The 23,008-nt window shown below is 37.7% G+C and overlaps 1 protein-coding gene across 1 annotated transcript in view; it reads right to left on the reverse strand.

Annotated features, from left to right (window-relative positions):
• Positions 1 to 6,529: 6,529 nt before the first annotated feature.
• LOC126485090 (uncharacterized) overlaps positions 6,530 to 23,008 on the reverse strand; it is a 157,112-nt gene continuing 140,633 nt past the window's right edge. Inside the window, exon 9 of the mRNA XM_050108696.1 lies at positions 6,530 to 11,218. Within this exon, the coding sequence (XP_049964653.1) occupies positions 11,191 to 11,218 (28 nt within the window). The 3' untranslated portion in view covers positions 6,530 to 11,190. The remainder of the gene's footprint in view (positions 11,219 to 23,008) is intronic.

The raw sequence follows: 23,008 nt of genomic DNA on the forward strand, positions 1-23,008 counted from the left end.
TTGTGAAGGGGTTTACAGCAGTTGAAGAAGGGCGTTAAATTTTTGTGGTCAGAGGAATGTTGGGGAGCATTTGTTGAATGCTAACGCTGGGTCCAGTGTTGGTGTTTCCAGACTTTCAGAATGAGTTTATATTATTGTGTGATGCATGAGCCCATGCTCTTGGGTGTTTTGAGCCAGAAGGTAATTGATTAAGAACATCCTACGCCTTTGTGTCAAGACAGTTGAATGGAATCAAGAAGAGTTATTCTATAACAGACAGACAAACAGACAGTTAGCTTTGTGTATGGAGTATTGTATCTCCGGTGTTGCCTGTACAGAAGGAAGTTCAACATAATGACACACCATGCTGCTTTGAAGTGTTTACTAGGTTTGAAGGACTTATCAAATAGACTGACAAGATAGGATTAAAACTCAGTGAATTCGAGTATGAAGCAATCTACAAACCAGGTAAGACGCATGGAAATGTGGAAGGGTTAAACAGGAAAATAGCATTAGTATAAGACTGTGTCATTCTTATCATTCTTACTGAATGACAAACAGGACAGAGCACCGATGAGGAGTATAAGCAGTATAGCAAGTAACAAGGGGGGAGGGGTGGGGGGTGGGGGGCAGTTTAGCAGGCATGACAGATTATTGTGTAGAGAAATAAAGTTAGGACCATAAGTGGTTGTATGAGGAGAGTTGGAAGAATTGTTACATGAAACACATGGTCATGTTTTATTGGGCCATAAGAGATGCAGGGCAATGAATCAGAGTGGTGGAAAGGTACTGGTAGAAGTGACTGGAGAATGATGTCAATCAGTACATCAGAAATTATGTAGAATGTACACTGCAGATTTGAATCAGAAGCAAGTAATATTGCAGAGATTGCTAGAAGCAACAGAATCATTTTGTTTCATTGGGTTGGATGTGTTAGGACCCAAGCATCAGCAGGTAATCATTTCTTGCTGACCCCAATAGGCCATTTTTCTCCTTACATTGAGATGGTGCTGATGCCAGACCAACAGGCAGTCATAGTCACCCAAGCATTAGTTAATAGGTAGATATTGAAGTTTTGGGTGCTGGAGACAATAATTATGGACCATGGGATGAACTTCATATCAGACCTGATGAAAGGGTTGTCTTTGTTATTAAAAGTGAAAAAGTTAACCCTCAAGTGGTTGTGCTGATTTTCATAATATGAATGGGCATGCAGCATCCTTTATACACATGTAAAGGATAGATGTCTTTACATTACTAAGGTAAACATATTTGAGCGTAACCTCAGTTTAGTCTAAGTTTAATTAATGATGCTAAAATAAACTTTAGTTGTATCGATCTGTTGCTGTGTTCAAGCATTACTGTGCAGTAATGACCACTCAGAGCATCAAACAGAGCAGTTGCAGCAGATACCCTCCAAACGCTTATTTGATTACTAATTATCTTGTAGGCAACGGCCTACTGTGCTGCTGGCTCTGAATTTTGACAATTTTCTTGCACAGATCATAAATTTTTTCTCAGTTGGCTCACTGCTCACTTGGGCATACAACACCATAGCTTACACTGAGTTAGCCGAAGCAATAATGAAGGGACAGAAGTGTGCTCGCAGATGTAAAAATGGAATGGTGCAAAACAATGTTACTTGTGCTTGGTGCACTTTACACATAGGCGTACCTGCTTGACGGTTAAAAACTAGTCCACTTCATCCTCAACCTAATGGAAGGACAGAACAAATTCATCAGACAATTGGAAAATTGCGTAGTTATTATGTGAATGTACATCATTTGGAATGGAATTCATATTTATCCTTTGTAGTGAGTGTATACAACTCCAAAGTGCACACTAGCACAGGGTTGCTGCCATTTGAAGTGGTGTATGTAAAGAAAATCACCCTTTGATGTGACTTGACAGAAAGAAGGCAGGAATGGAGGATCGGTCCAAGACTTCGTGAGAACAATGATGGAAGTGTGTAAGACGATCCAGAAATCAAATACGAAGGTATTGAAGAAACCAGAAGAGCCAGTGAAAGTAGGCCAATGGGAGATACTGTCAAATCCATATACTCTGAACAGGAAAACAAAAAAGTTTGTCACACTGGTCCAAGGGCCTTACCAATTGAAACCACATCACCAGTAAATGTTAGGCTATAGTTATATAGGGGAGGTGACAATGGTCTATTTTGTCAGGTTATTGTGCAGAGAAAGGTTCTCACCTTGTTTTTGCAGGTCATTAGAGACAGAGCACAAGCTCACATTGTGTCAAAGATGGGGAAGGAGTCAGATGTGCCCTTACAAAAGGACCACTCCAGCATTTAGCGTTTGCCTGGAGTGATTCAGGAAATCACAGAAAACAAAAATTTGGATGGCCGAATGTGGGTTTGAACCATTGTCCTCTTGAATGCTGGATTGCTTCAATGTCTTTCTTTAATCTGACCTGGTACAGACCCAAAATACTTGAGCAAGACTCAAGAATAGAGAGCACTAGCGCCCTATATGTGATCTCCTTTACAGATGAACCACACTTTCCTAGAATTCTCCCAATAAACTGAAGTTGACCATTCGCCTTCCCTACCACAGTCCTCACATGCTCGTTCCATTTGATATCACTTTGCAGTGTTATGCCCAGGTATGTAAATGACATGACTATGTCAAGCAGAACTCCACTAACACTGCATCCAAACATTACATTGTTTTTATTTATTTATTTATTTATTTTCTTTTCCTACTCATCCTTATTAACTTACATTTTTCTACACTTAGAGCTAGCTGCCATTCATCACACCTACTATAAATTTTGTCTAAGTCATCTTGTATCCCCATACAGTCACTCAACTTACTGTACATGACAGCATCATCAGCAAACAAATGCGGATTGCTGCCCACCCTGTCCACAATATTATTTATGTCTGTAGAGAAGAATAGAGGTCCTATCACACTTCCTTGGGGCACTGCTGATGATACCCTCATCTCTGATGAACACTCACCGTCGAGGATAACTTACTGGGTTTTATAACTTAAGAAGTCTTCAAGCTTCTCACATATCTATGAACCTATTCCATATACTTGTACCTTCTTTAACAGCCTGCAATGGTGGACCATCAAATGCTTTCCAGAAATCTAGAAATATGGAATCTGCCTGTTGCCCTTCAATCATAGCCTGCAGTAGTTGAGATAAGGGCAAGCTGAGTTTCGCACGAGTGATGCTTTCTAAAACCATGCTGATTAGTGAACATAAGATATCAACCTCAAAGAAATAAAAAATAAAAAATATTTGAACAAAGAACGTGTTCAAGGATTCTGCAGCAAATGGATCTGTATTTCTGCCGGTCCATTCTTTACCCCTTCTTGCATACAGAGTTCCCCATGGGGCTTAATGCCTCAGCACCAGCTGCCATCTGACTCCCGACAGAGGCCAATGGGTCAAATCCTGCAGACAGCAGTCTCTACATGCCACCACAGTAAATGTGTGCAAAGCCATGGGGTCTTTCCAGGTGCCATTGCCACTGACGTCATGGCAATGACCTTCAGAGGCTGCTGGCTGACTACAGACATGCCTTCGGCAGTGCAGAGTGCCTACACGGCACTCTCTCACCAGCGAGGAAGCAGCTGGCCATACATCAGCAGCAGCTACAGTCAACAGAGTGGGGCGTGTTCTGCCTCCATGAGCCAGGAAAAAGCATGTGCCAGAGCTTAACAAAGCATTCTTCACTGGCTAAGCAGACTTGCTGCTGACTGTCATCGAACATTTTCTTCAGTTTTGCCTGGAACTTATCTCGGCTACTGAGCTTCTCATCATTATTCTCAAACTACTGCTGGGCTCTGCCAACCAAGTAAAAGTATGCATTTACCAAACACATCATGTCATCCCACCTGTTGCATTTGGTACCTTGGTCAAATCCTTTCAGCCATTTTGTCAGGTTGTGACCAGCATGTCAGAAAAACACTGCTGAATGTCTGAAGTACAGCTGATTTACTGCTCACTTGGAATCCATTCGTCTTCTGAATGTATGGACTGTTTGTATTCCATTTCCTATCCTTGTAGCCAATGGCTTTTACATTGCCTAATTGTGGCCATGGTGATGCAAATTTTTCGAAGTACCCGGTACCTTAACCCAACCAATGTCACATCATAAACATTCAAATACAAATCAAAAGGGGTCTCAATAAATATAACACTTAGCACTAAAAGCATGTTTATTATGAATATCAGTGTCAGCCAGAACAGAACTGAGTTTATCGTCAGAGTGTGCAGCTACTTATACAAAAATCGAATATTCCAGAATGCTGATATTCATACAACCATCGAATATTCTAGATTATGCAAACATTACAAATATGCAGCGACTGAGCCACACTTCTCTCACAGTGCAGTGTCAGTTGTGTTGTGTGTGTGCATGTGTTAATTACCATCATGATCCAGCAGTCAAATGGTGTTCCATACCAGCCACCAGGGGTGCTGAATTGAAAATGAATCAGTCCAAGCCATCACGTAGTTTTTATATCAGGATATGTGTTCTGTTGCTTATTCATTCCTATCTACCATTAAATGGTTATGAATTGAAGGATACATTTTGTCTTTTGAGTAGATTGTGACCACTAAGCTGTTTAGAATAGTTTCTAGCAAAGAATTCCAGTCCTTAAGGAGCTTAATGAAGATAGTTCACACCCTTGAATATTCACATCCATGCACCTCAGGCTAGAGGGCAGATAGGTTGATAACAGTTAACTCAGTACAATCACAGTAGTGGCCCTCATGTGATTTGGCCTGTGAAGCAACAAGAAGTGTGACTAAATCAGATCTGATATAATGGAACCATTGGAGATGACGATTATATCTGTTTCAGTGCTCAAAGTGTGTCTACCCCTCTTCTGGCTGCATAAGCTGCTGCTTTAGTTCATGCAGGTGGAAGCCAGTTTCCTTTAAGCAGATACTACATCCAGCTCCATTAAATTCACATTCGTTAGCCAGCTGGAGCAGCATTACACCCTTCAAATATTATATGTCGTACATTGGCCAGACATCTAGAACAGTGGACATTAGATGCAAAGAACATTAGAGGCACTTCTGACAAAGAAAGGCAACTAAATCAGCCATTGCTGAGCACTGTCTGGAACTAAAATATTCCATGAACTATGATGAATCAAGAGTCCTGGCACAGACCCCCAGATACTGGGACAGTGTTATGTGAGAGTCTGTAGAGATAAAAGTGACAGAAAACCTCATGAATCCTGACATTGGGTACTGACTCAGTAGAGCCTCAGATCCTGCACTGGGGTTACTGAAAATGCAATGGGGCAGCAGCAGAACTCCACAAAAAGGAGGACTTAGTGTGTGGACATGGGGAACATATTCCATGCAGAGCATCAGGTGCACCATACTGAAGACAGAACATTGCAGGACACTTCTAGTGGGAGCACACAGCAGAAGGAGCACCTAGAACTGCACCGAATTGAAAATGGAATACCAGCACTTAGCCTGGCTGACTGGACCGAAGACGGAATGCCTAGGAACATTTCAAATGGGAGCAGAGTGCAGAGGCAACACCTGGAATTGCACCAGACCAAAAATGGAATGCCAGTGGACAGACAGGTACATTGAACCAAAGAAGAAATGCCTATAGATTCTGTTAGCGGGAGCGGACTGCAGACATAACACCTGGGATGGACCATGGAGGGTAAGACCATGGGTGGAAATACTGGACCAATTCCACTCGACAAGCAGTATAAGGTAGCACCTGATGAGTATAACAAGTGACGTTGTTGAAATACCATGCATAAATGATGCTGGTATTCGGCAGAATACCCAGCACCTCAAGATGTCAACAGATCACCTTGAAAGTCTGAATAATTACATAAAAAAATGTGGCATTTTATTTTTGCCCAGTATGGCTAACCTGCAATCCCCCCACAGTTTTCTGTTTAACAATCCACATAAATTAATCCTGTAATTTCATATATCTTTAGGGTCATTGTTCTCCACTTTCATTTTTACTCTGCCTTGCATATTAAAGTATACTACATGAAATCAATCTAATAATTAAAACTACATTAGATATGGTGCAGCTTAAGTGAAAAACATTTTTAAAACTGTGTTTTTCCTGTCTGTCATTGTAGTGCTTTCGTATCCATAATTGTTTCCATTTCATCTCTCTCTTCAAATGGCAGACAAGAAGAAAATTGTGGTCTCAGATTGGCTTTTCTTTTTGTGACAAAAACTTTAATTGTGTGTGGACAAAATTGATAATATTGGAAGTACCACACTCCACTCAGCATGAATTTTAGATTACAGGACAGCAAAGCCCTTTGAGTCAAATCTTTAATAATTTAACATAGTATCACATAGTGTGCATAGAGCTTAATTATTGTGACCATGTCCCAATTTATGTACCATACTGAACATGCCCAGTAATGTAAATAAAATTAACATCTTCAGAACATTTTTTTTTTTTTTTTTGGGGGGGGGGGGGGGGGGGGGGATGAAGGAGGGAGGGAGGAGGGGTACCACAAGTGAAAATTATTATTCTATATTTATATCACAACTGAAAGCATTTCCTTTTATTTCCAAAAGAATGGTGTTTTCTTGCAGTAACCATTAGACATTTTTTATAAAATTTACATTTAAAAGTGAGAGATTCTGAGAAGGAACATTGTATGCCAAAGTTATCTCTACCATTCATACCATGTGCATCACTATTATATTTTACTGTAAAGCTGTAATATACTCATATAATAAATACAATCTAAATAACAATTGTTGTTTTAATTTTGTGCTTCCAAAAACATGAATTTTAGCCACAAAATATTATTTTCAGACATTCTGGAAGAAAACACATTTTTAATTTATCACTGCAATCAGTCAAGAGCTGGCAGACAACTTTATTATCTGGTATGTGATGAAAATCATAGTATATGTAACATTAATATATCTGTTATTCAAACTTATCTAGCAAATGTATCAACAATTTTATTGCATTGTACACAAAAAATGATCATATTTTTATCAGTTTTCTTCATCACAACTGTAATTCAATATAACTGCACAAAACAAGTGACAGTTTTCCCAGAGTGTTAATCAGATAAAAGTGTGCTTACATATATATGTGCAAAATACACACACAATCTGAATTATTAGTATTGGTGTAAGTGAAACTGCTCCTTTCACTGTAGAAAGCATGTGACAGGTGTGAAAATTAATGATTAAATTAAAAAAACAAAATGTTCAAAGAAGAGGATATTGCCTTGTAAATCTAATTAGTATTTAACATAGCAGAACAAATTAGTAATTAAAAAGGAAGCTCAGTTCGATGCAAAATCATTTGCAGAAGAAACCATTCGTGTATGTTGAAATAAAATATTCCTTAAGCTGTCTATGCCTGCTGCTCAAGTAATGCAGAGGAAGACTTGACTCCAATACAAATTCATTTGTTTTAACAGTACACCTATACTCATATTCAAGCATGAGTACAGGATTTTAAATTTTCTCGATATGTCAGGGTTGTAATTTACAATGTAGCACAGTTCGAACAGAAGAGCAACTACATTGTTTATCACCCACTGTTATCTTGTCTATAAATTGCCTCTATATCAACAATTGTATTCCATAATTTTGCACTAACTAGATCCAGTCATTTTTGGGAAAGATAACAAATTCCTGTGTATTTGGGAATCATCAGTATGACACTAGTTCACTAGTATTTGTGCCTACTGTTTTCATCTTTTTTTATAATTATGCTTAGGAATTCAGCAGAAAGTTTGTAATTTTAAGTCTTTTTTAGTCAGTGTTCTATGTTTAATAATGGCAGTACTAGAATTATGTGAATGATAAGTCCTACAGCACTTCTTCATATGCAGAATTGTTAACTGAACACTCATAAATTATATTGACTCATTTCTACAGCAAAGATTGAAACAGTCTATAAATTTGCTCAGCCTTCAATTTCTTAAAGAAAGAAATAGAGAGTTTCTTATAATTCTGTAATTATTTTAAATATCTCTCAAATGTTAGCATAATGCAGCATAACGCCAATTTGGACTATAACATATTCTAAACTAAATTTTTTCGTGAAATTCTCTCTTTTGCGTCAGAATGTAACAGCTTAAGTCATGTGCAGTTACAGAACACACAGACATTACTGAAACCAGAAATATAAATGTAATAATTCTTCTCTCCTAGACAACAGTAAAACATGTAAAATTTGTTTGTGAGCTGTTCAGCATTGTGTCTAATTGATCTGTGAACACATGATTTTATTACAACTGTGTAAGTTGACAGGAAATACAAATACAAAACTGAGGCATTAATAACAACTGATTAAAATACACCATGTTTACACAAAGTGAAGAGTAAGTCCTTCAAACTAATACAGATTTTCAATGCTCCAGAGCAAACATTCTGTGTTACAGGAATGAAGAATTGCAGAAAATGTTAGAGTAAATGATAAACAGAAGAACAATCATTATAAACTAGTTACATAGAAAATCAGTATGGACAGGTATGATTCAAATGTCAAATAAATTAATAATGCATTTAGGAAACAAAATGAGTAACAGCTTATGAAGAGGAAAGACTGTAAATTTAAAATCTAAACAGTCAAAGAAGAGTCTTGATGGATGATGAGAAATGCAAGGAAATGAAAACTGAGAAAATGAGAACAGATGAAGATAAAGATGAAAAATCATGGAGGTCAGTGTATTTGCACACACAATATGTAGGTTGAAAACATGGAGTGCTAATTATACGCTGGTGGAAAAAAAATACTTCCCAGTAAATGAATTTAAAGTGTTTGTGGTACTGCCTGCAGGAATATATTATTGTTAACAAACAGAATACAAAGTGTTCACAACCAGAACTCCATGCATGGAAAGGAAACACATTTAACTTCAACTGGATGGATTTTCAATTTTGAAAACTCAAAATTTAACAAAACAATAAGTTTTTGTGCAACTTTTGCTTCTCACCCTTCTGAATATGATATGAAGTTAGTGTTTGCAATCCATAGCATGTACTGCATCATGTGGACACTACTAATAATTCATAAATGATTTTAGCTATCAAAATACGGGTTTGAGTGTATGATGGTATGCAAGGGGATGAGTGTTGTTCCGTATACTTGTGATTGTTTAATTTTTAGCCACCAGTAAACTTGGATGCCCATGAATTTGTCCAATGACATGACATGATGTACCTTTTTTCATGTGAATCCATATCTTTAAAAAATGTTGTTCTTTTAATATTTCAACAGGAATAAGTCAGAAATACTAATGGGAATTAGAATATTTTCTACTATATATATTATCATTTGTGAAATTCCTTGTTGAACTCTTTTCTAAATATTAGGGATGTACATGCAACAAATAACACCCTGTTTATGAAATGTAAGTTGTAAAATGAGGCAAATAATATGTGGAGAGGGAGCAAGATTAAGAAACAATCATTGTCCGCTAAGCCCAAAACATTTGCTCTAGAAGGGAAGGTTGCAAAATGATTGTCTGAGAGATTTTTCTAAAGAGACAGTACTTACTTCCAATAATGTCTTTACAGCTGCATTACATTTATGCTACCGATATAGGCTTTTTGCCTGAGATTACATCAGCTTGTAGCTTTTTTTGCATAGCAAAATAGGGTATTGACCAGGCCTCTTACACAAGATCACATCAAATTATTATTTTAATAGCCTTTCACTGTTTGGATCTCTTGTTGATTATATGCATTTTCTGTGAATCTCCCCTGTTACAAAATGATTACAATGCAGGATTTTCAGATAGAGATTTCACTTAAACATGTAAATTAAACATTTGTTTTGATTGTTGGTTGAAATCTTAATATTTTATGTTTTGCCAGTTAATATAGAGCCAGGGAAAGCTAATGAATAGGGTAGTTTTGATTCATGAGTGGTCAATGGATCAGAACTTTATGGCAATCTGAAACATGAAAGTTATTATTTTTTCATCAGTCCAGAAAAAATGCTCATAGATTCTAGAGTATAATGTTGTACAATTTCTTGTACTTCTGTTTTCTCTTTATAATTTATCACTGAGAGTAAGTATGGCTATTTCTCACATAATATTATTCATGTACACAAGTTCAAAATTACATTCCTATGTATGTGTTCGTAGCACAGAGCTACTACATAGAATTGATAAATTGAAACTATGATTGTGCCATTCTGCGCTATATGATTGTTTAATGGATTGCCAGTATCTATCATGACTTTGCACGTAGAAATGTAGTAGTGACGAAGTCCATGTTTTAGATGGTCGATGTTCCTTTCTCCACCTTTATTCTTGTCATGTGTTGCCTTCTTATAGTATGTTATTTATAACATCCATTTTTTAATTTGAGAGAAATCAAATATTTGTCATTTTAATTTAGAAGAGAATTTCTCCACAAATTCTTTTCTTTAACAAGAAGTATCTGTTAAGAGATCTTTGACATTGCTCCTACAAATTCATCCTGAATTTTGGGTAGTCATGAGGGACTGTTACTATATAAGGAGCAAGTGCTTTAGACTAAACTATAAATGTAAAAATGAACATTATTGTGATACCACAAAATCCTGATTTGTAGTAATGGTATCACACTGCAAACAGCATGCCCATTAAATCAATGGTACTGGTCCCCACAAGGCTTAAATAGCAGAGACATGTCTCAGAAAAAAATCCTTTGTGCATAAATACAACACAGTCCTCTATTTGTGTCCACACAATGATGTTCATACTTTAAATCATGTATACTTAGAGAAAACTGGTATATTATGTTGTGAATGACTGCTTTTATAATGATTTTACTTTCTCGGATAGAGCCATACTTCTTTCTAGCAAAGGACTATGGAAATGTGAACAGTTTTATAACTCTCAATATTCCAGATTAATTTTCACTCTAAAGCTGTACAGCATTAATTATTGAATTTTACACTTATCATGTTGAACTTCTTTGTTCATTTATTGAGCTGCAGTGTGATAGTACAATAATCTGTAATACATTTATGGATGCCCCTCTTCATTTAGTGCTAAAACAATCTGTAACATATATGGCACAAGTCAAATGAAGAACAAATTACCAATAAAAGACTCTACAGAAAAATTTAAAAAATGTTTGTTCTCTCTTTGAGAATGTATACTAAACTGAAACCATAACCATTATTATTTTGTACCCAAAGTAGGACCAACAAACTAGTCCACTTACTCGAATCCACTCTTGACCACTTGCCACTCACAGTCTTGTGGTTCTATTGTAGCAGCTGCAGAAGGGAAATCATATGAAAATTATTGTAGAATGTTTGGAATTTCATATTTTTATTCATACTAAACAAGCAGTAAAGAAAATAATATTCTACATCTATATAGTGCAGTTCATAACAAAGCTGGTTTGTAATGGGAACTACAGCTTACATGGACAACAAAAATTTAATGTAATTAATGGATGATACATGGGCCTCATACATTCTCTCTCTCTCTCTCTCTCTCTCTCTCTCTCTCTCTCTCTCTCTCTCTCTCACACACACACACACACACACACACACACACACACACACACACACCTTTCAGAAAGTCTCATAATTCAAGAATCTTTCACATATAGCGCAGAGGAACCACTATATGAAAGAAAAAGGAGAAGAAGATATGCTCTCAGTGCAAGTTATTTCAATTCATCATTGTCCACTTTTCTGGATGATTAAAAGATGCATTTATTGCCTCTGATCAATATAGCTTTAGTTATAATTTTTTGTTATTATCTAAGTGTTAAGCTTGTAAGGAAAAAAGAAAGATTAGCAGTTAACATGCCATCAGTGATAAGATCATTAGAAATGAAACACAAGCTCATACTGGGCAAGGATGAGGAAGGGATCTGCACATATCATTTTTGTAGGAAATAGCTATAATGTGTCTCAGCTGATTTAGAGAAAACACAGAACACCTTAATTGTAATGGGTAGGCAGGAGTTTGAACTGCTGCCGTGAATGTGAGTTCAGTGTATTAAGCATCTAGCATTTTAGAAGCTAATTTACATTGCTTATTCACCTTCAGTGAATATGAACCTCTCTAAACAGTGTAAGAATGACCCACCAAAGATGTCATTTCAGATCAAAAAGATGTAAAGATTCAGGTAACTTTCATTTTGATTGAAACCTTTGATGTGTGCGACATATAACATACTAAAAGAGTTTACAAGAAGATGTAACTGAAGTATCAGTGACACTGCAGTTCTTGAGAAAGTGCTAACAGCTTTACTGCATTCAGTATGAGAATCTAAAAGACTTGTATGTCATTGTATTGCAATTAAATGAAAAGACGTATTTTCTCCAATAATCATAGTTAATCCATCCTTGGTTTCTTAAACAATAATGCTGAACAGAATTGGCATTTCAGTTCTTCGTCCTTTAATGAATGTCCATATTATTATGTAGGGCAGCTTAAATTTATAATATCACAGAGCTCTGGAGGAAGTAGTAAAAGAGAAACTGTACTGGGTTCCATTATGACATCAGTGCTGCCTAGTGTCTCACATATTCTAAATGTTCTGTTTTTAAGAATACTTTTATTAAATCACAGTAATTCTTTCTTATCATGTCAATATAATTTCGAAAGGTATAATTTTGAATGGTAGTTAGTAACAATAACTAAGTCAAGATTGAAAAGACACATGTAGAAAAATTAGGACTTAATTTTACTAAAGAAAACAGCTCTTTTTTTTTTTACATACAACTTACTCTGCAAGTTGGAATTCAAATGATACGTCAATGCTAATAAAACAACTTCCATAACTATATATAATAAGGTATTCAAACATACACATACACTACAAGTACAGAACTCCATATCTCAGGTGTAAGGCAAAATATTGTGTTAGGAACATACAGCAAAACTGAAAGACGTGAAATTTAAAAATGAAAGAGTGATTATGTAAGAACAGTAGGAAATAAGCTGAAAGGAGTAATTTTGATAAAGCCTTATCCTCCTACTCTCCTCCTCCCCCCTCCCCCCCCCTGCCCAAACACACACACACACACACACACACACACACACACACACACACACCTTTCAGATGAATATGAATTTATATCTTTTATTCACTGACACATACTTATTTCAGAGTCTCGTGGAAGTGAAGATGAAGTCCTATTCAAGATTGTATTATCATGCATTTTCCAAACTTTTTTAGATAAATAACTGAGATGCAAGAATGAGGATTATTTAGCAACAAAATACTGTTCTACATATAAAATGCTTCTAAAATAACACAAAGTGTCATCAAATAAGAAAAACAAGAACACATATTTGTCTAGAGAAAGAAAAATGCACTTTATCTTACTGTTAACAAACTGTTAGAAACAGCATTTTTAACTTTAATATGTAATCAACTAAACAAAATAAGATCACTGCCAAAGCATAATCGTTAGTTAAAATTTATAGCTGTGTTGTGTTAATCAGTGTAGTCGTGTACACTATTGTAGCAGTTAATTTATCTGAAGTAAGAAAATGATTGTGCCAGTGCACTCTGCTTGTTCTAGAAGGATTTTTATTTATTTATTACATAGTCCTTTTTATCTATATCACCAAGTGCTAAAGATATTATGCATGTGAAATGCACTGAAATTATACACAACTACGTACACAATTAATTCTTTAAATTGCTATGTGAATTAAACATCTGCATTAATTATAAATCTGTTCCTCAGCTTATATATTTAATTTAATCATATTTGAATAGCAAATTACTCATAAAGCAAAACTTTGCAAGCACATATATTTATTGACTCAGCAGAAGCAGTGGTATTGTAAATAAGACTATGAATTTTTAAAGATTTTTATATCCTTGATAGCTTTTATGTTATGGGGAATTTTGTTCCAGAGTTTCAAACCTGATTGAAATGTCCCTTTCTGATACTGTGCAATATAGGTGTGAGTTGCGTGAAGGTTTTTGTTCTATCCACTATTATGTTTATGAACATTATAGATTTTTGCAGTCTTTTGATTTTGGCAATTGAATTTACTTTATAGAATATGTGTATTACTCTAATGTAAGCTCATGGCATCAGAAGTCTATTAAATGCTGTGAAAGCAGGTTTGTATTATTCTATTATTTTACTTCTATTCATTTTTCTAATGGTCCTCTTCTACAGCCTGAAAGTACTGAACAATGTTGGAAAATTTCCCCAGAATATTACACCATAATTTTGGTTTTGTTGTTGATGCAGAGTTGAGTTAGTGAGGTTCCATTTTATTTCTGTGAAGTGTTGCTGTTACAACAAATATGGAACACAAAACAGGCCAGGACATGCTTCTCCATTTTGTTTGTCAGCTTCCCTGCCTAGTCTAAGTACCAGACAATCCCTCCTCCCATGGGTGTGAGTGGCAGATAATGAAATGACCTCTTTGTGGTACAGACTGCATTACTTTGCAACATCCTTTGACTACTTACAACAACAAATGCAAGTGTCATTGTACAGTGTTTCCAACAAATTTATGGACATCTCTGTGCAAGACTGCATTGTAGGTAGAGGAGGTCAGACAAGCTACTGGAAATGTTTTTTTTAAAGAAAATCTGTGCATCCATTTATGACCTTATGATTATGAAGTATTCCAGTGACTACACACATAAGTCACATGAAAGTATACTAAACTTCCAAAATTTTGTTTACAAAATGCAGTTTATAAATTTTGAATGAAAACTCAAATGAAACCATGCATTTAAGATTTCAAGACAGCGAAGTTGATAAGGATCTAAGAAACAACTGATGCATATGCAAGTTTAGACTCTCCTCGGTAAATCTTGATGATTAAGTCATTTTGGGTTATCTGCCAAGCCAAGGTGTTGTTCTGCAGCAATGTTTCAACAACTCTCCTACTTGTCATCTTCAGGCAGAGTGTTGAGTTTGTGTCATGTCCAGGTCCCTTTAGCCGCTGGATTCTCTGCCTTGTCTGCATTGACAGCACCAATTGCATGGCTGCAGAAGGAGTGTCGTATTGTGGCCTGTGGCGGTGGTGGAGGTGGGGAGGGGGACAGGGGGAGGGGGAAGAGGTGTGGCTAGTGGTGGTGGGGTCTCCTTGGGTGCTTACAGGTGTGGGCGTTGCGTCCTTGTGGGACCTGTCCATTCCATCTGCTGCCTTCATCGTTTTTGCGTCAGATTGTTCTTGTCATTGTTATATTTTCGTTATCACTGAATCCCATGCAATGCTAAGTTGGAAACCATGATCTCAGTTAACAAGGTTATCATAGATTCATATCTCCAAATCCTCTTTAAAGACTGAATCCCAGAACCCATTCACCCTGCACAGCAGCTTTTTTTGTTCAAAATAAAACATTTGGTTCTTGTTGAGACTGTGTTCCACCACTGCAGACTTCTGCGTTTGGCCTAGGTGAATGCTCCTTACGTGTTCTGAGCAGGACTGCAATATACAACACTGTGTCTGGCTGAGGTATTGTTTGCCACACTTGCAGCTGATGCCATAAACTTCAGGTGTCAGTATCCCTAGTTCCTGAACCCAGCATGTTCTTGATTTTGACCAATGAGCAAAAGATTGTTTTGATGTTGCTCTTTTCTAATATCTAGCACTTGGTATTCCTTCCTGTATGTTGGGCTGACCATGGCAAAGGCAACCTCACTTCTGGAGATGCACAATTTGCACTGCTGAGCAGATGAGGCAGAGAAGCCCGTGGTTCAGTGGCTATAAAGACCCGGACAGTACATGAACCCAACACTTCACCTGAAGATGACAAGTAGGAAACTTGTTGAACCGTTGCCACAGCTGGTAACCTGAGAAGACTTCATCATTGAGATTCACCAAGAAAGTCTAAATTTGCATGCAGCACACCTCTATGGGAAGGAGATATAGCGCAGCTTCAAGATTCTGCAGAAACTTCGTATCAAGAAGGCAAACCTGCTTTGCAGACTAGCCTTCCTGCAACAATGTTGGAACAAGAAAGTGCTGCCTCAGTTCACTCACCTGCAACATCCTATCAACACAATGAGGACAAAATACATTTTACAGTGCGCGATCTCAGCCTTGGTGCATTAGCACATATGAATCGCAAGGCTTGAGTTTGATAAAACTGGTCGCACTCTACTCGCATGGCAGTTGTAACTGGCAACCAATCTCTCACCTTGCTTGTGAGAGTAGATAGATGGTAACACATTCACATCCAGTGAACTCTGAAAATGCCACCATGAAACAAAAAGACAAGTTCAATCGGCTGCCAGGGGCTCAACTGCAGCACATCGATACGAAGGGTTCTAGGACCATTATCAGTTTAACTGGAAAGGAATTGGATGAGGCAACATCATCTGTGCTGTAAAAAGGATTAAATCTTACACTGATTCCAACAACATTACCTAAAAAGAAGATCATCAGTAACATCGATCAGGCCACCTGGAAAGCAAAAGTGCCGAATACCAACATCTCTGGGCTGAATGTAAGACAAAAAGTGACCTACAAGAAGATGAAGATACAGTCATCCTAGCAGCAGACAAAGGCAATGTGATGGTACCCCCATAATCAGTTGACTGTTGGCAGAAGATTGAGATCATTTTAGAAGGTCTAGGTTCAAACAAGTAGAACAGGACCCTACATAAGTTGTGATGAGGCAGACAATCTCACTGCTAAACAACTCAAGAATGGAGAAAGATATGGTTAGAAGTCTGCATCCCAGAGCACCAATACTATCATGCATGTATGGACTTCCAAGGATAGACAAGAAGAGATTTCGCTGTTTCCAATACGTACACCAGCTTATAAAATAGTCCAACACCTGGTGCAGCTATTGAAGCCTCTTGCGGGTAATTTTACTCACCATGTCAAAAACTTGACAGAGTTTATGAAGATACTTCAAGCAACGCGTGTGGATAAATATGAAATCCTGGTTGCTTTGGTGTCACATCCCTCTTCACTCAAGTACCTCTAGATGTCTCCTTGATGTTACTAAGGGGCCACTTCAATGAAGACACAGTGGAACTGTTCCACTACACATTCACGTACTTCCAATGTGATGGTAAATTCTATCAATAGATGGAAGGAGTGACCATGGGGTCCCCACTGACACTATGTATCACAAATCTATACATGGAACACTTTGAAGAAATGACTCTTGAAATGGCACACCTGAAACTGAAGGTGTTCTACCACTACGTGGATGACACATTCATGATTTGGCCACGTGGATAAGAAAATCTACAAGAATTTCTTAACCATCTCACTGGCATACATGTCAATATTAAATTCACCATGGAGGTGGAAGGAAATGGATGTCTGCCTTTCTTTGATCTCATGATAAAGAAGAAGACTGATGGAACCTCAGGTCATACTGTATACTGAAAGAAGGCACACACTGACCTCTATCTTAACACCAATATCTGCCACCGCCCAGCACAACGCAAATCCGTACTCACCACCTTGCTGCACAAAGCATGAGACACACATGACAAGGAGAGTATACCTGCTGAACTGCAGCACTTGAGAAGTATCTTTTGTAAGAAGGGCTATTCTGAGACACAGATAAGACATGCTTTCCAACCATGCAAGAAGAAGAGAGAAGATGAACATGAAGAAGACACTAAGTGCTTGGTGTTCCTTCTGTATGCTGGTAAAGATTGCCAGGGTATTAGAAAAGAGCAACATTAAGACAATCTTTCACTCATTGTCCAAAATCAAGAATATGCTGGACTCAGTGAAGCACAAAACCAGAATACAGACACCTGGAGTTTAGAGCATCAGCTGCGAGTGTGGCAAACAATACATCATCCAGACACAGCATTGTATATTGCAGTGCTGCTTAGAATACATAAGGAGCATTTGCCTACGCCAGATAGAGAAATTTGCAGTGTAGGAACACAGTCTCAACATAAACCTGCTGAGCAGGGTGAATGGGTTCTAGGGTTCAGTTTTTAAAGAGACTATGGAGATATGAGTCCATGATATCCTTGTTGTCTGAGATAGCAGTTTCCAACTTAGCATCACATGGAATGCAGTGATAACAAAAATATGACAAAAATGCTGCAAAGCAAAACCAGTGAAGGCAGTGGATGCAATGGACAGGCCCCACCAGGATGTGATGCCCATACCCCCCAGCATGCAGGGAGCCCCCACCACCTCTGGTGTGACTCCTCCCCCACCATGGGTTGTGACACTCCTTCTGGAGGCATGCGATTGGCACTGCTGATGCATACAAGAGAGGGGAGCCTGCAGACCATCAGCTGTAAAGACCCAGACAGGACATGGACCCAGTGATTCACCTGAAGATGACAAGTAGGAAAGTTATTGAAATGTTGCCACAGAATGACACCTTGACTCAGCTGACAACCTGAGAAGACTTCATCAACTGATACATAACTTAACTGCTTCATGAATTCACAATAGCGAGTAAACTGTGCAAGATTACTTGTCATTGTTGGTGGGGCATATACACAAATGTCAATACATTCCTTTCATATGTATTTATTTCATGTTAACTGTAACATATATGTCACAAGATGCAAAAGTTGTTTTCAGATAAATTCAGAATTAACTTTTAAAGTACAAAACAGATTTGTGTTATGTAAATTTGCAAGTGACCCGTAAATTGTAATATGACCACTCTTTCATGTGCTGGACTTGTACTAATATGAATTAAAGTCAGTCCTTTTTCTCTAATTCAAAGAGCTACATCCAATTGTATTGGGTGACCTACTGCAGGTGTAAATTGTTATAAGAGAATGCAATGGCAGCCAGGCAAACCCCAGTTAGGATTCAAATGCACAGTTTCTATAGGATTACCTCATGCCTGAAGGACTGCAGTTTGTCACTTTGGCCTAGCTGCAGTGCAGCATAAAGACCAGTATGAAATAAATTAACATTGTATCTCATAGCTAATAATAATTGTTCAGCTAGATTTTTGGTGCTGCAAACTCGTCACACTTTTCAGTGTAGAGAAGTGGTACTTCCTGCAGCTATGGGTGGGAAATGGTTGTGAATGTCTCAAGAAATTCTTGAGACATTTCTCATTAAGTGAGCATGCTTCAGACATTTTGATCCAGTCAGAAGGCAACAGGCTCATGACTCTTACGAAATGGGCTAATAGGTTGGGTCATAAACAGAAGTGTGCTCTTCTACTTACAGTGAATAGAATATACACAATCTGATAGGTCTGCAATGCTATAAAACATGTGAGGAAAATTCATTCATTTTATTTTAACTCTACCATTGGTCTGATGTGATTAAGAAAGAGCTGTACAAAAGGCAATACCTTTAGTGCACATTGATGACACTAAAGAAGAAGTTATGTGTCTTAAAATATTTCATGATTGTCACTTAAGATAAAATCCATTATTAATGATATATTTGTTTCTAAAGCCAAAATACAATATATGTGATTTGTCGCTTGAAGAACCAGGAAGTAACTAGTAACTTTTCTTTGCTGTATGATACTTGTGTATATATGACTAATAATGCCAGTATTTTCTTCTGGTGAAAGTTTTATTTGTACATACATCGGGGGTGCTGGCTGGAGTGGCCATGCGGTTCTAGGTGCTACAGTCTGGAGCTGAGGGACTGCTCCGGTCGCAGGTTCGAATCCTGCCTCGGGCATGGATGTGTGTGATGAACCTTAGGTTAGTTAGGTTTAATTAGTTCTAAGTTCTAGGCGACTGATGACCTCAGAAGTTAAGTCGCATAGTGCTCAGAGCCATTTGAACCATTTTTTGAACATCAGGGGTAAAAACCTTGATTTCATCACCATAAGCATGGTATGTGTTAGCCATGTGTAATTACTGGCTTGAGTAACTAACTCTGTTCTGTTTTCACATACATTTACTGTAAATTGTATTTGGACACCTTGATTTTTCAGCTTAGGAGTTTTTTTTAGAGACAAATCACTGTGATATCAAGAATGTGGACCCTAGATTGTAGATGCTTATTATTTGTTTACATATGAAGTGTACAGAATAATCAGATATGAAATTTTGTGTAAAATAAAGTAAAACTGTAGGCAGTTGTCCATTTTAGACATACACTAAGTATTCAGATATTTATGGTTTTCTTTAATGCTTCCCTCGGTCCAGTATCATGCTCAAATGGCTGAATGTATCTGAAAACTTAAAAATAATCCATTCTCATGAGAAGGTAGTTTGATGTTGAGCTTTTGTGTGGATGAATTTACAAGAATAGGCAGAGGAAACATAAAAAATCTATAGCATACTAAGTGCCATTACTAACATGCATTATTTCTTCTGCATAAGTAATATTTGGAATCAATAAGTATTTAATTGATTCTATCAACATCAAAAAAAGTTTTGGATCACCTCAGTTCCAACAGTTCTGGAACCTGTACAGAAAATTGGAATAGAGATAATATAAAAATCATTTCCAAATTTTTTATTGCTGTTGAAAACCACAGATTGTATGTTGTACCACCATACAGTGAGACCTTCACAGATGGTGGTCCAGATTGCTGTACACACTGGTACCTCTAATATCCAGTAGCACGTCCTCTTGCATTGATGCATGCCTGTATTCGTCATGGCATGCTATCCACAAGTTCATCAAGCCACTGTTGGTCCAGATTGTTCCACTCCTCAACAGGGATTCGGCATAGATCCCTCAGAGTCGTTGGTGGGTCACGTCATCCATAAACAGCCCTTTGCAGTCTATCCGAGGTATGTTCAATAAGATTCATGTCTGGAGAACATGCTGGCCACTCTAGTCAAGCAAAGTCATTATCCTAAAGGAAGTCATTCAAAGATGTTCACGATGTGGACATGAATTGTCATCCAAGAAGATGACTGCTTCACCAATATGCTGCCGATATGGTTGCACTATTGGTTGGAAGATGGCATTCACATATTGTACAGCTGCTACAGCACCTTCCATGACCACCAGTGGCATATGTCGGCCCCACATAACGCCACCCCAAAACAGCAGGGAACCTCCACCTTGCTGCGCTCCCTGGACAGTGTGTCTAAGGCACTCAGCCTGACTGGGTTGCCTCCAAACACATCTCCGATGACTGTCTGTTTGAAGGCATATGTGACACACATCGGTGAAGAGAATATGATGCCAATCCTGAGCGGTCCATTTGGCATGTTACTGGGCCCATCTGTACCACACTGCATGTTGTTGTGATTGCAAAGATGGACCTCGCCATGGATGTCAGAAGTGAAGTTGCGCATCATGCAGTCTGTTGCACACAGTTTGAGTCATAACACAACATCCTGTGGCTGCACAAAAAGCATTATTCAACATGGCGGCATTGCTATCAGGCTTTCTCTGAGCCAAAATCTGTAGGTAGTGGTCATCCCCTGCAGTAGTAGCCTGAGTGAGGCATTTCATCGACAGTTCCTGTCTCTCTGTATCTCCTCCATGTCTAAACAACATCGCTTTGGTTCACTCTGAGATGCCTGGACACTTCCCTTGTTGAGAGCCCTTCTTAGCACAAAGTAACAATGTGGATGCGGTCAAACCATGGGATTGACTGTCTAGGCATGGTTGAACTACAGATAACTCGAGCCATGTACCTCCTTCCTGGTGGAATGACTGGAACTGATCGGCTGTCGGACCCCCTCCATCTAATAAGCACTGCTCATGCATGGTTGTTTACATATTTGGGCAGGTTTAGTGACATCTCTGAATAGTCAAAGGGACTGTGTCTGTGATACAATAGCCACAGTCAACATCTATCTTCAGGAATTCTGGTGATGCAAAACTTTTTTTGATGTGTGTTTAAGATTTGATTTCTCCATTTTCATTATTTTGCTCCAGTCTTCTGGTAGTGGCTTCATATCACTATTATTTTCAATATGATTGCTTTTAGTTTAGGAGCCTCAGATTTTCCACAAAATTTTTAACATATATAAGTCAGGAGATTGGTGTGGCTTCATCTGTTCTAGTGTTGCGCAGGAGACACTTTATAGTACTTGTGGCAGTATGCTTGGTACCACAGTCCTTTGGAATACAAAATTGTCTTCACCTACATCTCCAAATCACTGTATGATGTTTGGTGAAGGGTACTTCATGTACCACTTCCTTCAACTGAAATCTACACACTTTTACCTTCACTACATTAAAACGTCTTTTTGCCCATTTTTATGTCAATGAAATGCAGGTTTCCAATTCCAGTACAACTTGTTACATAACCACAAACAAGCCCTGACTCACATCCATACTTTATTTTATCAGTTTTGTTTGGAGAACAACTGCAGCTGTTTTCATAAATTGCACAATAGGAAATACCGCAACCAACCACAGGTTTTCTTGAAATGATTTTATTATACCATTACTAGTTTCAGGATCTTGTTTTTAGTTCAATTCATTGATTGGTATGGATTGTAAAAGAAAATAAAACTTCTGTCCTATAATATGTAAAGGAGGGCTTTTCAGGAAGACATGAGTGTAGAACTTGCAAAAAAGTCAACGCTACCATCTGACAATGGGCTCTGGCCCGAAACTAGTAATGGTATAATAAAATAATTTCAGTAAAACTTGTGGCTGGTTGCAGTATTTCCTAGTGTAATTTCTGCACTTTATGGTTGGGACTACTGTACATATTTGGGGGTGCAGCTGTTTATGTACTGAATGTAAAATTAAAAATATAAATGAAATTAGTCAACTAATTAATATATGTTATGTAGGAAAATATTTTATTTTCATTTAAAGCTGAGTGAACTATGTTCTTATACATTTTACTTGCTGTTAATGACCATATATCAAAAACTGTTCAGTTCATCCTCATAGTTTTTTTACTAAGCATTTATGATTATGAATAGAGTTCAGAACAAAGACAAACATGGGCTAAATGAGTGGAAGACCAAATACAACTTTCTTCAATAGAATACAATAAAATGGATTTGTTTTGTAATGCCATCCCAGCTGGGCTTAGTTCTATGTCATTTCTTTCTGTAAATAAAATGTTATTTCCGTATTAACTTACAGAAGATGTTACAGCAGATAAACCTAAAATGTGGCCTTATAAAATTAGGCATGAAAATGTGCAGGTGTGAAAATGTACATAAATACCATATTTGATACCGAGATATATCTACTTGTTTAGAGATGCACCTGGC

The sequence above is a fragment of the Schistocerca serialis genome, chromosome 6, assembly GCF_023864345.2.
Source record: "Schistocerca serialis cubense isolate TAMUIC-IGC-003099 chromosome 6, iqSchSeri2.2, whole genome shotgun sequence".
NCBI classification, from domain to species: Eukaryota; Metazoa; Arthropoda; class Insecta; order Orthoptera; family Acrididae; genus Schistocerca; species Schistocerca serialis.